Source organism: Triticum dicoccoides, chromosome 3A (genome assembly GCF_002162155.2).
Source record: "Triticum dicoccoides isolate Atlit2015 ecotype Zavitan chromosome 3A, WEW_v2.0, whole genome shotgun sequence".
NCBI classification, from domain to species: Eukaryota; Viridiplantae; Streptophyta; class Magnoliopsida; order Poales; family Poaceae; genus Triticum; species Triticum dicoccoides.
In genome coordinates, this window is record NC_041384.1 from 709,736,675 (window position 1) to 709,753,851 (window position 17,177).

At 47.5% G+C, this 17,177-nt stretch overlaps 1 protein-coding gene across 1 annotated transcript; it reads right to left on the minus strand.

Moving 5' to 3' along the window:
* Positions 1-7,130: 7,130 nt before the first annotated feature.
* Positions 7,131-10,029, minus strand: LOC119273038 (protein FAR1-RELATED SEQUENCE 6-like). The gene is made up of 4 exons (XM_037554353.1): positions 7,732-10,029; positions 7,559-7,651; positions 7,426-7,476; positions 7,131-7,349 (listed from the first exon to the last, which is right to left on the minus strand). Exons 1-4 carry the CDS (start codon positions 10,027-10,029, stop codon positions 7,131-7,133), a joined length of 2,661 nt encoding a protein of 886 aa, XP_037410250.1.
* Between the last annotated feature and the right edge of the window lie 7,148 nt (positions 10,030-17,177).

Here is a 17,177-nt window from a genome sequence, read left to right on the forward strand (position 1 = left end):
AGCACTCAAAAAAAAACCACATTTCCCCCCAAAACTTGGGGCCAAGAGGACGCTCTCCACGGTCCGTCCTTCGTGTCTGGCCACATCGACGCCCCCAACCTTTTCCCCTACTGCGACGACGGCCCGCCACCGCTGCTCCCTCGTAATCTTCCCGCCGTGCCCATTATAGAAAAGCAGTGGTCGCGGCCTGCCGTCCTAGCCCCTCACAATGTGGAAAGTGATGACTGCTTGTGGAGTGTGGAGGATGAGCGCTAGAATGCAAGTCAACTAGAAGGGTGGGACTTTCAGGGGCCTTTAATAAAGATAGAGCATGCACCACAAGGGTTTGAAGCCTAGGGAACATATCATGTGCACCAGCCGGATTGGTGCTACGGATGCGACGGTCGATTCTGGTCCACTGGATGTAGAACAGATGGGTTGGATGTTAGTATAAGGTGGCTGCCGGTACATTTCACACAATGGACCTTGCAACGTCATTCAACTCCGTAGAGCAGTCCTGCCAAGATCCCATCGACTTCTTCCCTTTGCTCTGCTCCATTCTGTAACTGTACGCCGGCGATTTGCTAGCTAGGGTTAGCAATTTGCTCCGTCGCCTCTCTCCCATCCCTCCCCTCCTCTGTTGGGCCACTCGATCTCTTCTTCCCTGTGTCCTGTACCTAGTTCCAGCATCGTACAAGCGCCTGCACCCCTCCTCTCCCGTGAAACGGCTGCGCCGCCGGCGAGCATGGACATGTAGCACCGAGCGTGCTTTAGGTCCGAGCAATGTCAACCCAACCATCGCAAATAAGACGGCCATCTTTTGAAGCTTGAAGTATCAAGGTATGATCTCCTATTCGATTATCCAAAGTATTACGTTTCTTCCCATCTGCCAGTTTCCCGAATTGCACCAATGGACTTGAAATCAGGCAAAGAGTAAACAGTAACCATATCTCCTGCAGGCTATAAAGTAAGATTTGTGCATGAATGTTATGACTTGTACCTGAAAAATGATTGCGAGCGAGTTAATGTACATGCCTGGAGTATATTATGTTTTGTTGTGTGTTCTTTTGATTCACTTTATTGATCTTAAATCGAAACTGTACTTTGATGTCTAGTTAAACTTTCTAAAATCATTACTAATTCTTATTCATAATTAATTTACTTGTTGCGGTCCACATTCTAACAATGCGTTAAATTCCCTAAAAAATAATGCTTTAAAATCAATAATAATGGTCTAGTGTACATGCATGGATTCATCTCACCAATTCTTGATATATGTAACTCTAATACGTGTAACTTTTAATTGTAGGTATACACTTGCTTTCACTGGATGATTCTGAATAGGTTCTGCAAGCTCCTGCTTGGCGACATTTATTTGGATGTTGATTTAGCTTGAGCTCTGGCCGACCTGTGGCTATCGCTATTTTTGTCCAGCTGTTTTTGGACTAAGTCCGATGCTTTGCTACTGTGCTTGCATCCGAGAAATCACACATTCAGGTTTCATTCTAATAAAATGAAAGCAAGGAGAGTGCCTCATTTTTTGTAATGGCAGCAAGTAAGAATTTCTTTTGTAATCAATATTCACCTACGATTTTAGGACTAAGAGCCATGATCTGGTACACAAATCTTAAGCAGTATCATTGAAATGCTCTTTACCATAAAGTTTATTCTTATCCAACCAGATAATGTTGTTGACCTTTCATCTTGGATGTGCTTCTAAAAATACATGATGTTCCGATTTTTCAGGTATTGTCTGCATGTTCAGCTGCAGCGCATCTCTAGAGAAAACAAAAAGGTTTGCTGTCAGGCTAGTTGTAGATGCATCCACTTTGTCTCTTTCAGCCAGCCAAGATATCTCTATTAGATGACGATGGGTGCTCAAGCTATTGCTCAAATCACGATATTGGCAGTGTACAGCACAGCGGGCCTTCTGTTCAAAAGTTGTGTACAACAAAGCTATCCTTGTGAAATATATTACATCATATAAATATACACAATGTTTGAATCCGACTTTGTATACGACAGTCGTGTGCAGAAATTTAAATATGATACTGTCAAATTTTCAGGATTTTATGCTGGCATTTAGTCTATTTTTTGCCAGCCCAATAGCATTTTTAGAATTCCTAATAAATCATAGAGGCCCACTTAGTACATTCATGCAAGGCAAGAGGTGAGACTTAAGTTTTTTTTTTAAAAGGAGAGGTGGGACTAAAGTTTAGTCCCATACTGCTCATCTAGTAGGAGTTAGACCTCCTTATAAGGGAGGTTGTTTCTCCATATCTATGAGGATGAGAACAAAAGTGGCATTCACGCGCGCTCCTCCTCCGCCACCCGCCGCGCCACGGGTTGCAGGAATGAGCTGAGTCGTTGCCTAAATTTTTGCCACGCACGACTGGTATGCGAATGGTGTTGTTGATGCTTTGTTAGAAAAACACACAATGGAGCTAGTTTTTTGCCTGAGTTACATGTTGTGTCTTCAGCGGAACCTGCTTGGCTCACTGACATACTACACAGTTATTCTCTGGACAGTTTTTGCATTGAACTTTTGCAGAAACTATCAAGGCTGGTATTTTGCGTGTTGGCGAGTGTATTTGGGTTGGTTCTGATCCTCAGTTGCAGCCTACTATTGCTGGAACTTTTCATGACAGTCCTTTAGGCGGTCACTCTGGTTTTTCCAGTGACTTACCTCCGGGTACGACATCTTTTCTGTTGGCAAGGAATGAGAGGGTTCATCAAATCCTATGTTCAACAATGCTTAACCTGCCAGCAGGCTACGCCACTGGATTGTTGCAACCGCTACCTGTGCCCAACAGTCACTGGGAAATGGTCACAACGGATTTTGTCAAGGGTTTGCCAACTTCTGGGAGGTACAACTGCTTGCTCGTGGTGATTGATAAGCTCTCCAAATACCATAGATTAAAATCACGGGAGAAATGATTTCGCGGCGGCCTCTCCCATCAGCTATAGGGGCCGCCATAGCGGGCAATAGCGGCAAATAGCAGAAAATTTTCTGGTGGGAGAGATGATTTCAAGAGGTTTTTGCTGATTTTTCTGCCATTTAGAGGGATATGTTGAGGTTTTCGCGGCAACAGCCATAGCTTAGCGGCGAGGCTCCCGGGCAGCTATAGCGCAGCTATCGCGGCTATTCCGCGGGCTATTTGAATCTATGCCAAATACGGGCATTTTGTTCCATTGCATCATCCCTTCTCTGCAGTCATAGTAGCTGAAGCTTTTCTCAACTCGGCCTATCGTTTGCATGGCATGCTCCTGTCCATTGTCTCAGATCGAGATCGTATATTTACAAGCACATTTTGAAAGGAGTTGTTCCAGCGCTCGGGCATTCTGTTGCGCACGAACTCCGCTCGTTATCCCCAATATGATGGCCAAATAGAGCAAGTCAATCAACAGGTTGAATGTTTTCTTCGCTGCTTTGTAAGTGCACATCCCTCTCGCTGGGCTAAATGGGTCCCTCTCTGTGAATACTGGTACAACACTAATTTCCATTGTGCTACGGGCAAGACTCCTTTTGAAATCATCTATGGGCATGCTCCGCGTCACTTTGGGCTCACACCTGATGATTCGATCCAGTCTTCTGACCTTCAACAGTCGCTCGATGATCTTCAGGTTATCTTGGATTTAGTGCATCAGCATCTGTTGCGAGCACAACCACGGATGAAATCTCATGCTGACAAGCACCATTCTGACAGGGAGTTTGTTGTTGGGGACTTTGTTTTTTTGAAACTCCAACCGTACCTGAAGTCGTCCCTTGCACCCTGAGCAAACCATAAGTTAGAGTTCAAGTTCTGTGGACCGTTTGAGATTGTGGAACACATCGGAGAGGTGGCCCATAAGCTGGCATTGCCGGCGACCAGTCGTGTCTACCCGGTATTCCATGTTTTGTTGCTGAGGAAAGTACTGACACCGGACAAACAAGTGCTTCCACACCTCCCCTCCCTTGATGTTCAGTTTCAGTTTCCTGAACAGATTCTAAAGCAGCATGTGATCCGCCGAGGCTTGGATTCCTTAGTGCAAGTTTTGGTCAAGTGGAAAGACACTTCCGTGGAGATGACGACATGGGAAGACAAGGTCTCTCTGAAGCAGAGTTTCCCGCGAGCACCGGCTTGAGGGCAAGCCGTTTCTAAGGGTGAAGGGGCATTTTTCCATCGATGGCTGCTCTCCCCCCTCCCTCCCCTCATTCCGCCCCGCCGGCCACCCTCCCCTCCAACGCCTCCCCCAGCTACGTTCGTCTCGCGCAGGAGTCTCTCCGCCACTTCATCGGCCTGTGCGAGGGGGATCGGCTCGACCCCGCCGTCCTCCCTGCTGCCGCTTTCGTCCCCTCCGACCACCTAGTCTGTCTCCGCATCTCCTCCTCTAAGCTCTGGTTCGACGAGCTGCTCGCTGGCGCCCTTCTGCAGGCCTTCCTCGGGGGGGTCGCTAGATGCTTCAATGTGCGCCTGCTCTCTGACCAAAGATTCCTTTTTTCAGTCCCCCGCGCCAATCTAGTGCAAAAAGTCCTCCTCTGTCAAGCCCTTCACCGGCGGTTGTTCTCGCTTTGTTTCCTCCCTTATGATCCAACTGTTCATGCTCAGTTACCGCCATCCGTGCCCCTTTTCTGCAAACCTCTCTCCGACGTCCTGCTGTTGCACCACTCCGTTGGGCTCAAGTTCGAAAATGCAGCTTGGACGAGGCTAAAATCCTTTACCACAGTTCCTTCGGCTCCGGCTCCGCCCTCCTGCCCGCTTACAGTCACCTTCTTCCAGTTTCCCTTGCCCATCTCGCCCGTGCTCTGCTACCTCATCCTCCATTGCCTGTTTGGTGGCAATCCTCGCTAGTTCCATTCCGCCGTCGTCGCGGAGGACGAGTTCTCCCGCGTTGTGGCTAACAGAGGGGTCGCTGATCTCATCCTGTTGTTTGGCGACCTCAGAAGGCCAGGGATTGACGTGCGCTTCTCGCTGCCCGAGCAGCGATCGCCCGCGCCTCCGGCGGCCGCTCTTGTGCCGGCTCCGACGAGGGCTTTCCGCCTGCTTCATCGAGCTACGACAGGCCAGCCTCGGCCGCCAGTTCAGGTTCGTCAATTACGTCATGGGCTTAAGTTTCGATCCCTTATCCTGGGTAGATTCAAAGTAGAGGTTGTCCCACACCAATCTGCTCCACCTGATCCTCTTAAACACTCACTTCTTTGGATAAGCTTTTTTTTCAGCAGTAGCGAAACCAAGTGCATGTCTAGTTAAGTTGACGTTAGACCACTTCTTCTCTGGCAATTCTAGCTTTTTCATCCTTCACTACCAGGCTAATATTTTCCTTGCGCCAAGTCAGCCTTGCTTTCAAATTTTGAATCGATGCAGCTTGCTAACTTGGCTGCCACGGACCAGCACGCTGCCCTCTCCCTTGTCACTCGGTCCCACATGACTTCGTCTATCTTAGGATGTCCTCCTGCTTTGCCTCCTCCTCCTCCAGCCGCTCGCTTACTTGAGTTGTTTACTCACGTGGAAAGTACGGGCGGCGTATGAGAATTGAGAGCTCTCGGTGAGCACGCACGGCGAGGTGAACGGCAGACTGAGGGCTTGTCACTTCCCCCACCTTCTCTCCCCTGTTCCCGCTCCCCCTCCCTCACATGCAGCCCTCTCCGGCACCAACTTGCAGGCATGCGCCACCCCTCCCCATCAATAATGCTACACCTACGAAAGCTCTACGTAAGGTTACGTGATGACTAGGAAGCGATCTGACGTGGCCGCAAAAGCCTGCGCGAGAAAGAAGGAAACGAAAAAAGAAACGAGGCCGCGCGAGAACGAGAAAAACTTGCGGTGGGAAAAAAGGTAATCCCATCCCTTTCTCTCCCAACCACCCGACGACGGCCGACTCGCATAGATCGGCTGGGCGAGCAGCGGCCTGACGCCCAGGCGACGACGGACTCGCACAGATCGGCCCCCCTGCAGCAGCGGCCCGACGCAACGAGATCCCCTGCGGCGGCCCGACGCGGCGAGATCCCCTGCAGCGGCCTCCTCCTCGTTGGATGCGCCATTGCTGGCTCGTGCGATGCGGGGAGGTGATGTACTCATCGTCAGCAGCGTCAACGCCGGCTCCTCCGAGGCAGCGAGGCGGCGCTGTGGTCGACCCTAGCGCGGCGTACTCTCTCTTGGTGTGGCGGCCTGGATGATCTCATCCCCTCCCAGCTGATCTCCTGAACGTGCAGTGGGGCGAGGTGGATGTTCTCAGCCCCGGCCGGCTGGACCAGATCGACGGGGTACAAGATTGAACACGGTAGCTTAGCAGTTCTGCCATCTCTTGTTCTGAATTTTGTGAAAGTCTGAATTTTGTTCAGTTTTGCAGGGAGAGGACTATAGACGGCTAGACACTCCAGCCTACTACTATCTGCAATTCGACAAGAAACATGAAGTGCAGTTTAACCAAATCATAAGAGAGAAGGTTGCAGATTAGGCTTGTGTCACTGGAAGAGACGAAACTGGAATGTGCAAGTTCCAAATAGATATTGCTTATGTAGTTTTTGTTGATTGTAGACTGTACTTCAAGTTATTTGAATTGGTGCTGTTGTAAGATCTGACCTTGTGTCAATGAAATCAATATACAAGGTTTCAGTTGTGGAAAGATTAAAGGAAACATACATCCTTATGTACCATTGTTCTGCCATTGATTGTTCAAAATGACAAATAAAAAGTACTCCCTCTGTAAACTAATATAAGAGCGTTTAGACAACTAAAATAGTGATCTAAACACTCTTATATTAGTTTACGGAGGGAGTATCAAGTTGTTGTCAATTTAGACAAGGTTGACATGGAAGCCTCCTTACACTACATATTCCTGAAGCACATGAAAAGAAGGACATACAATCTCCAGCATGCTTGTAATGTGTGCGCATATGCTTGAAACAAACAGTTTGAATAGAAAGCTCCCAATCATGTGTGATAAACTGGAAGCTATCAATCATGGGAGTTACCCACACAGATATCAATGAAAATTGCAAATGTATAATAATTCTGTATCTGTTATTCTGTTATAGTACTTTAGGGGAAAAATCAAATGATAAAACATAGATTTGTTTACTCGCTAGTGCACGAGTGCCTTTCAACTATTACATTGCCAAGTGCATCGGAATTTTCGTATCCAACATCTTCAAATTACATAAATCATGTTTAACTCTGGTCCGTCGTATTGTTCAGCCCTCCAGTTCCATCAAAGTGTAATTCTGTAGGACCGGACATTGGAGTCGATCCTTGCTGAACTTGAAACAACATGCTTGTATATTCTTCTAGAATTGGGGGCATAACCATTGTCGATGAACCTCCATATGGTATTGCAGCTGTTGGTGTTGGATTTATGTTGCCAGTGGTAGTGCCCACCTCAAATGATCCCTGCTCCAAATAAATTCATATAACGACATGGATTTCTCAAGTGTACTATAAATAAAAAGATGAGATCCAAAGATACCTCAGGTATGCTACTAGAAGCTCCACCTTGCAAATAAACACCTTCCTGACTCTGTTTCAAATTGCAAATCTGTTAACTACAAAGAACAGATGAAAATAATATTGTTGAACAATGGAGAACAAGAATTAGATACCGCATAATCCGTAACATCTTGTTGTACAATATCATCCTCTGGTTGTTTTCTTTTATTATTGCACCTTTTGTTGTTTAAATTTGTGGAGTGAGCCTGAAATAAATGCAAAAATTGTGAGTTTTTAGAAGAAGAAAAAAGTAGCTTATGAACAAATGTAACATATGCAACAATACCTTCTGTTCAGCTTTCTTCTTCTCCTGTTCTGCCTTTTTCTTGTCCCTTTGTTCAGCTTTCTTTTTCTCCTGTTCTGCTTTTTTCTTGTCCCTTTGTTCAGCTTTCTTCTTCTTATCGTTTGCTTGACGAATAAGCTTATCAACCTTCGATTCCTTTCTCAATGAAGGAGGACGTCCAGCACATCTAACAGGTATTGGACTTCGAATAGTTTTACTTGTTGTCTTCCCATCCGATGGCGCATCTTCCTGTGTGCCAACCTGATTCTTGTCATTTTCAGAAATTGAGTTGCTAGAGTACTCAATTTTGAGAGCGTGAAGCTTTTCAGTCAAAGAATTGCATGAAGCATCTGACATGGCGCCTATCTCCGCAATTGGGTAGAAAGATTCACACAATCTATCAAAGCGTTTTGCAACAGGTGTGTCTTCCATGCCGCCATATGTGCATCTGATAAAGTTATGCTTTCTTTTCACATTCTTTTTCCACCGATCATGGATGTATTGTGGAGGAACCTCCTTTATTTTCATGTGAGTGAGCACACATAATATATGCCTACAGAGAATACCTCTGAACTCAAAGCGGCGACATGAACACTTAACTTCAAACTCTTCCTCATTGAAATATACATGGTACACAATATCTTTTCTCCATCCTTTTTCCTTGTCAATTAACACATCCTCGGTTATTTCATATGTTGCTATTGCCCCTTGCTTTTGTATTAACTTTCGATCACAGTACATAATGTCTGTTAGCTCTTCTTGAAATTCTTTGAACTTCGAATTTGTATAGGCCGACTGAAATTGCTTCTCGATGTCAAAGCGTGTGATACAAGGTATAGTTGAATAGAAGGAATTAAAATCAGCAATATTCTCCTTCTCAACTTTATCACGAAGAGCATTCTCATATTGGGTAACAAAATGCTTCAATGTAGTTTTTGCATTAACATATCCATCAAAGAAGGCATTCATACTCTCACTGCGTTGTGTAGTAGACATACCTGCCCAGAAGGCATCTTTCACAAATGCTGGAACCCAGCGGTGTCGATGTTCATAAAGCCCTTTGAGCCATTCATTATCAGCAAGACAATACTTCTCAAGCATATGCATCCAAGCAACTTCAAACTCTGTAATTGTCAATGAATCATAAACTGCGTTGCCAATGGCAACCTTTATGTGATCATATTCATCATACCCACCCAACTTCTCGGGTATCTTCTTCATTATGTGCCATAAGCACCATCTGTATCGAGATTTCGGGAAAACTTCTTCCACACCATTCTGAATTGCTTTTGCTTGATCAGTTATAATTGCTTTTGGTCGACGGTTTGACATACATGTAAGCCATGCTTGAAATAACCAGACAAATGTTGCAGTATCTTCATTTGATAATAAAGCACACCCAAGTAGCACTGAATGGCCATGATGATTCACACCAACAAAACAAGCAAAAGGCATATCATATTTGTTCATCAAATATGTCGTGTCAAAAGTAATGACATCATGAAAAGACTCATACACTGCTCTACTTCTGGCATCAGCCCAAAAAACATTCCTAAGTCGGGATTCATCATCAACATCCATGACACTAAAAAAATTTGGATTGGCAGATTGCATTTTGACAAAATAGTCGCAAACCGCTTCAGCATCACCGCTACCAAGTTTTAACCTTCTAGTTTTCTCTAGAAAATTGCGACAATTTTTCTCACCAAAAGTCAGGCTGTCATGACCATCTGCTGCCACAACAAATGAATTAAAATTCTTGTTTACTCGTATTCCAGCGCGGTCATTCAGCTCAAGCCTTCTCTTGACATGGAAATCTAACTTTTTATTGCATCTGAATAACCGAGATTTTTGTGGACTCAATGTGTGATTATGATCCAAAATCGCCGTTGAAAGATGAAGCTTCCCATCCGGACCACGTGCAATATTAATTTTAGCTTTACATCCTATCCCGGCTGTAGGATTTGGCTTCAACATATTTCTTGACTTCGATTGAGTCTTACCATAGCGAGAGCAAGAAAGTGTAAGGTACTTCAGTTGCCCATTATCATCACTGTGTGAACTTCTTCTCGTCACACCAAAGCCTTTTGCTTTAGCATATTTGATGTAATACTCTCGCACCTCATTCTCGGTGTCAAAGGCCATCCCCAATTCAGGTTCTGCAACTAATGCATCTGGTTGAGCTTCGCTATGTTCATGTTCAAGTTCTGCGCAGCGTTCATTTTGTTGCTTAATGCCATCATCATCGCTTGAAATACACATGTCACTTGATTCTTGAACACCAACCGTTCCATCATCCATTCCTATAATCATGAAAAAATTAATTATTGTCATTTGAAGGCAAAACTAAAACTGTAACGAAGTGGCCTAAATGCTGGAATGTTAATAAAAAATGATAAAAGGTAGATGAAATACAATTGGATGAAATATGCCAACATTCACAAGAACCCAAGAGCAAGAGTAGCACATAAGCGGAAACACATAAGCTATTAATTAACTTGATCATGGACGAGACGGCGGCCGCAGCGCCGACGGAGGCGAAGAAGCAGAGGCCGCCCTGTGCCGATGACTTGACAGAAACTAAAAAACAGCGGAAGCACACAAGCTATGCATTGACTTGACCAAGAAAAGCTGGAAGAACGATGCAGACACTGAACCTCGGCTCCTCCCAGTCCTCGAGGAATTTGGATGATCGACAGCAGGCGGCGGCGATCGAAAGCAGGCGGCGGCGATCTGGCAAATCAAGAAAAACGGACTGCCTCTCTGTTTCTGTTTTTTCTTGCGTGAATAGCGGCACGTACTGCTTTATCTTTTATCCTTTTTTTCTTTAATTAGCCTTCTCTCAGCGCGTGCGCGGGCTTTTGCGGCCACGTCAAATCGCTTCCTAGTCATCACGTAACCTTACGTAAAGCTTTCGTAGGTGTAGCATTATTGCCTCCCCATACCCCATCCCAGTCAGCAATTAATGCAAACCTACCACCCCTCTTGTCCTCCCTGGACCGCCCGCATACGCCCACCCTCTCCCAAACCCCGGTGCACGGCTCAGAGGTGGTGAACCCATGCTACCAGCCAAGTACGTCCTACGTCCCGCCTACCCCGAGAGCGCTCGAGAGCTCAACGCCTCCCTCTGCTGCGCCGCTCACGAGCCCCGAGCTCAGTCCCATCGCCGCGGCCTCTGCTTCCGTGCCGTCCTACTGCGACGCCCTGTTATCCCCGCAAAAGCCGCTGGACGGCCCTTGCCGCTCCGCCCCCGCCCCGCGATCCCACCCAAATCCTCCAGCTCCTTTTTACTGTGCCCACCTCTCCTTCCCTCCTCGCATTCGCTCCCGCCCTCTCTGCTTTCGCTGCTTAGCTAGAGATCACCTAGTCCAGTCTCGCCGCGACCCAGTGCGCTGCTCTCGCTGCGGCGGCTCAGGGCACCGCAGTTTCGAGTGCTCCTCCAACCACCCTCTCGCCTTCCAACGCCTTCGCTTCCTTAACCACCCCGCCATGGCCACCCCCGCCCGCGTACCGTCCCCAAGGGTTGCGAGGACGAGCCCAACGTCCTCTGGATCGGATCCCAGCACCTCACCCTCAGCAAGCCGCTCGCCCACTCCCCACGGCCCTCCAGCCCCGTTTCTTCGGACAACGACTCGGCTCCTCCATCGCAGCGCGGCAACGATTCCGACGCTGAGGGCTCGGTGCTGCCCACCGACGCCGCCTCTGCCGTCCGGGGTCCAGTCCGCTCTGCGTCCCTGTGGTCCTCCTCGGCGTCCTCTCCAGGGCGCGCTCATTCCACCTACCCCGACATCTTCGTCCCCTCCGGCCTCATCCACGACGTCGGCTGTTAGAATATAGAGTTGTAATCTCAACCTCCTTCCTTCTCTTGTATTCTACCCAAACTCTTTCTGTCATAACCTTGTACGTCAAGCCAGGCTTCGGTCACGCATCAATATAAACTACCACGCGGCTCCCTCGATGGAGTAGGAACGCTTCATATCTTTCATGGTAATCAGAGCCACCTCTTCTCATACATCTAGCCACAATCCAAAACCCTAGAAACCACACATCATCGTCTCCATGGCTTCCTCCGCCGGCGTCTCCCTCAACCTTGGATCACCGCCGTCTGAGAAGCTCGCAAGAGGTAATTTCATCCTCTGGAAGACGCAGGTCCTCCCAGCCCTGCGAGGCGCGCAGGTGACGGGGCTCCTGGACAACACCGATGCCGCTCCACCCAAGATGGTGGAGATCACGAAGGCAGACAAGACCACGGCCCTAGAGCCGAATCCCCTATACGGACCCTGGATCACCAAAGATCAGCAGGTTCTATCATACCTTCTCAATTCCATGTCTCCAGAAATTCTTGCACAAGTTGTTGGGAAAGATTCCACTTTTGAGCTCTGGACGACGGTGACAAATCTCTTCGCCTCACAATCTCAGTCTCGGATTACTAATCTGAGAATCGCCATCACCAATACCAAGAAGGGCTCGATGTCAAGCTCGGCGTATATGGCGAAGATGAAAAGTCTTGGGGATGAACTAGCTGCTGCAGGTCGTCCCGTATCTGATCCGGAGATGGTGGACTATATTCTGGCTGGACTGGACCGCGACTACAACCCCGTGGTGGCGGCGATCAGCGCTGTCAAAAACATCATCACAGCCGACGATCTTTTTGCCCAGATTGCTGCCTTTGATCAAAGGATGGAGATGCTAGGCGACTCATCTTCAGGCGGGTTCTATTCATCCGCTAATGCGGTCTACAGAGGCCGTGGCCAGTCCCGTGGCAGATCTCGCGGGCGTGGAGGAAGAGGCCGTGGCCGTGGTGATCGTGGTGACCGCGGTGACCGACAGTCGTCTTCCTCCAATGGAGGCGGCGGATTCAGAGGCCGTCCTCGACAGCAACAGCAACAGCAGGCTCGTGAGCAACAGCATGACTATCCAGAATGTCAGATATGCTACAGACACCATCCAGGAGGTGCACGAGTTTGCTGGTGGCGTTATGAAGAAAACGACCAGGAAGAAAAGCAAGCGCATGCAGCCTCCTATGGCGTGAACACCAACTGGTACGCCGACAGTGCAGCAACAAACCACATCACAGGTGAACTTGACAAGTTGACGATGCGGGAGAAGTACAATGGAGGCGACCAAATTCGCACGGCAAGCGGTTCTGGTATGGATATCACACACATTGGCAGTTCAATTGTTAAAACCCCCGTGAAAAATTTACACTTGACCAATGTCTTGCATGTTCCTCAAACCTCTAAAAATCTTGTTTCCGTTCATCGATTCACTCTTGATAACAATGTTCTTATTGAGTTCTATCCTTATTTTTTCTTGGTTAAGGACTTGAAAACAAGGAGAGTCATTCTTAGAGGACGGTGCGTGGGAGGACTCTACCCACTCATATCATCATCATCATCATCATCTTCATGGTCCAATAAACAAGCAAATACTGTCACCAAGCTATCTACATCAAGGTGGCATAGTCGTTTAGGTCATCCATCTTCAGTCATAGTTAGATATGTTCTTAGCAAAAATAAACTCTCTTATGAGCCTAGTAGTGAGTTAGTTTGTGACCCGTGTCAACAAGCAAAAAGTCATCAATTACCTTACCCAATTTCTACTAGTGTGTCTACTGCCCCTTTACAACTTATCTTTTCAGATGTATGGGGGCCAGCTCCTATTTCAGTTGGTAGATTTTCCTATTATGTAAGTTTTATTGATGACTATAGTAAATTTACTTGGATTTATCTGTTGAAAAAGCGATCTGATGTATTCCAAGTTTTCCTCAATTTCCAAAATCTTGTTGAACGCAAACTGAACTCTAAAATCATTGCTATGCAAAGTGACTGGGGTGGTGAGTATGAAAAACTAAATTCTTTCTTTCAAAAGCTTGGCATATCACACCATGTATCTTGTCCTCATGCTCACCAACAAAATGGATCCGCTGAAAGAAAGCACCGTCACATAGTTGATATGGGGCTTGCCTTGTTAGCAAATGCTTCCATGCCGCTTAAATTTTGGGATGAAGCATTCTTAACTGCTACATATCTCATCAACTTGCTTCCAAGTAAAGTTATCAAATTTGAAACACCCATTACACGACTTCTTGGTGCCACACCCAACTATACATCTCTTCGTATTTTTGGTTGTGCCTGTTGGCCCAATCTTAGGCCTTACAACACACGCAAACTCGCTTTCCGCTCAAAACGGTGTGTCTTTTTAGGCTATAGCCCCATGCATAAAGGGGTTAAGTGCCTTGATGTTCCTACTGGTCGGGTGTATATATCCAGAGATGTTGTATGTGATGAGTCCGTGTTTCCCTTTGCATCCCTTCATCCTAATGCTGGTGCACTTCTCCGCAAAGAAATTCTTCTTCTTCCTTCACATCTTTGGTCTTTTGATCATGGGGGCGACAACAATTATACTAACCAATGTGATGATATTCCTGCTGGTACTAGTCTTTCTCTTATGCATGTGCAGGTCCCTGGAGAAAACGGTGCTCAAAATGACCAAGATCTCGAAAATATGGCTGGTTTTGATCCTATATTTCATGCTGAGGAAGGAGACGAAGCTGGCACAGATGACGAAGAAGATCTGGCGGCGCCTGCCACCCCTGCACGCGCGCAGATCTCGGATCACGCGACCGCATCCGCCTCGGATCAAGCCCCTGATGGCTCCAGTCCTGGATCCAGGGCGGGCCACTCCCGTGCTGCCGCGTCAGCTTCAGGCGAGACCAGCAGCGGGGCCGAATCCCCCTCGCCCCACGCGCCAGCGTCAGACGGGACCAGCGGCGGGACCAGATCCTCTCCGCACCACGCGCGCCTCCAGTCGCGGTCGGGTGGCGGATCCTCTGCGCCAGTGCCTGCAGGAGGGGCAGCCACACCAGAAGCCACAGGATCCCCTGCGCATATGACGACAAATCAGTCCACTGCATCAGCAGATTCTCCTGGATCTTCTGTGGCAAGTATACCAGCGGTGCAGCGAGAGGTTTCTTCACGTGTTATGACCCGGCTACAGAAAGGTATACGGAATCCTAAAATTAGGAAAGATGGAACTATACCATATGGAATGTTGTGTATTTCAGGAGAACCAACATCGTTGAAGAATGCACTGGATGATCCTAAATGGAAAAAGGCAATGGATGAGGAGTATTCTGCGCTCATGAGGAATAAGACTTGGCATCTTGTACCAAATCAGAGAGGTAAAAATATTATTGATTGCAAATGGGTGTATAGAATTAAGAAGAAGGCAGATGGCTCCATTGACAGATATAAGGCACGTCTAGTTGCAAAGGGCTTTAAGCAACACTATGGCATTGACTATGAGGACACCTTTAGTCCCGTTGTGAAAGCTGCAACTATCAGACTTGTGTTAGCCATTGTTGTATCTAGAGGATGGAGTTTAAGGCAGCTAGATGTACAGAATGCGTTTCTGCACGGTGTTCTGGAAGAGGAAGTGTTTATGAGACAACCACCTGGGTATGAGAGTAAGAAATTGCCACAGTATGTCTGCAAGCTTGATAAAGCACTCTATGGTCTAAAGCAAGCACCCAGAGCATGGTATTCCAGATTGAGCTCACAGTTAAAATATCTTGGCTTTGTTGCTTCCAAGGCTGACACATCCTTGTTTATTTATAACAAGGCAGGAGTAGTCATTTTTGTGCTTATATATGTTGATGATATCATAGTTGCAAGTTCTTCACAAAATGCTACTAATGCTCTTTTGCATGATTTGAGCTCAGAGTTTGCCTTGAAGGACCTAGGTGATTTGCATTTCTTCTTGGGTATTAAAGTCAAGAAAACTCAAGATGGTATTGTGTTAAATCAGGAAAAATATATTCTTGAGCTTCTGTCTCGCATGGGGATGAAAAATTGCAAGCCAATGTCTACACCTTTATCCTCTTCAGAAAGTCTCTCAGCATATGAGGGTGAGCCACTTCAAGAGGAGGAGAGTACAAGGTATAGGAGTACTGTGGGAGCACTACAATATTTAACTCTCACACGTCCAGATATCTCATTTGCTGTCAATATCTTCATGCACCTACTTCTGCACATTGGTCAGCTGTCAAGAGGATTGTGAGATATGTGAAACATACTATGGGAATAGGACTTCATTTCAAACGGTCTAATTCTTCTCTTGTGAGTGCATTCTCTGATGCTGACTGGGCAGGATGTAGTGATGACAGAAGATCAACTGGAGGTTTTGCAGTGTTCTTTGGATCTAATCTTATCTCCTGGAGTGCTAGAAAGCAAGCTACTGTGTCACGCTCAAGTACAGAAGCTGAATACAAGTCTTTGGCTAATGCAACTGCTGAGATCATTTGGGTTGAATCACTTCTTGAGGAATTGAGAATCAAGAAGAATCGTATCTCATGTTTACGGTGTGATAATTTGGGAGCAACATATCTGTCTGCAAATCCAGTGTTCCATGCCAGGACAAAGCACATAGAAATTGATTTTCACTTTGCACGAGAAAGGGTTGCGGCAAGGAAACTTGAGATTCGATTTATTCCTTCTAAGGATCAAGTGGCTGACGGTTTTACAAAAGCACTACCAGCAAGACCATTTGAAGAATTCAAGAGTAATCTTAACTTAGGTTAGTTGAGATTAAGGGAGGGTGTTAGAATATAGAGTTGTAATCTCAACCTCCTTCCTTCTCTTGTATTCTACCCAAACTCTTTCTGTCATAACCTTGTACGTCAAGCCAGGCTTCGGTCACGCATCAATATAAACTACCACGCGGCTCCCTCGATGGAGTAGGAACGCTTCATATCTTTCGTCGGCCACTTTTGCTTCGTGCACCTTGACACTGTCATGGTCGAGCCCTTCGACCTCATCCACCGCGCCATCGAGCTCCACGCCAACAGCCCCTCCTACCACTTCGCGGCCACAACTGGTTGTGGTTGCGCGGCGCTCATCGTCTTCGACACCCATGCCGACCGGGAGGCCACTATGGCCTTCTTCCCTGCAGACTACGTCGGCGTCCGAGTCACCCTTCTCCGCCCCGAAGAGACCGACAACCGTGCCACCACTCGCTATGATCGTTTGGTGGAGATCGAGGCCAAGAACTACCCGCTCGAGCTGTGGCACCCCCAAGGCGCCAACTTTGTGTTTGGGCACTTTGGGGTGCTCTGCTGCATCGACCAAAACACCCTCGTCGCCGGCGACTTCATGGCCGTCCGCGCCTTCGTTCGCGTCGAGAGCGACAACGACACCCCGGACGGCTGCATTCTCCGCCTGCCGCCCGCTCAAGTTGTCGATGTGAAGCTCCGCCGCGTCAAGACGTGGGCCATCTTCGAGGACATCTCTGTTCCTCTCGATGACGACCACGGCAGTGACAACAACCGCGGCCCCCACGTTCATGGGGCGTGGCGTTGGAACTGCGGTCATCCGGGCCCTTGCACCGGCTCCCACTCCCCCGACCACATGCCTCCCCCGTCTCCAACTGCCGCTCCGACTCCGGCAAGC

Excerpts from the sequence above, each read along its gene's own strand:
- LOC119273038 (XM_037554353.1), bottom strand. The coding sequence starts at position 10,029 with ATGGATGATGGAACGGTTGGTGTTCAAGAATCAAGTGACATGTGTATT. Across the intron at positions 7,652-7,731 it reads AGAAGAAAGCTGAACAGAAG|GCTCACTCCACAAATTTAAA; the intron begins GTATTGTTGCAT and ends CATTTATTTCAG. Across the intron at positions 7,477-7,558 it reads AAGATGTTACGGATTATGCG|AGTCAGGAAGGTGTTTATTT; the intron begins GTATCTAATTCT and ends AATTTGAAACAG.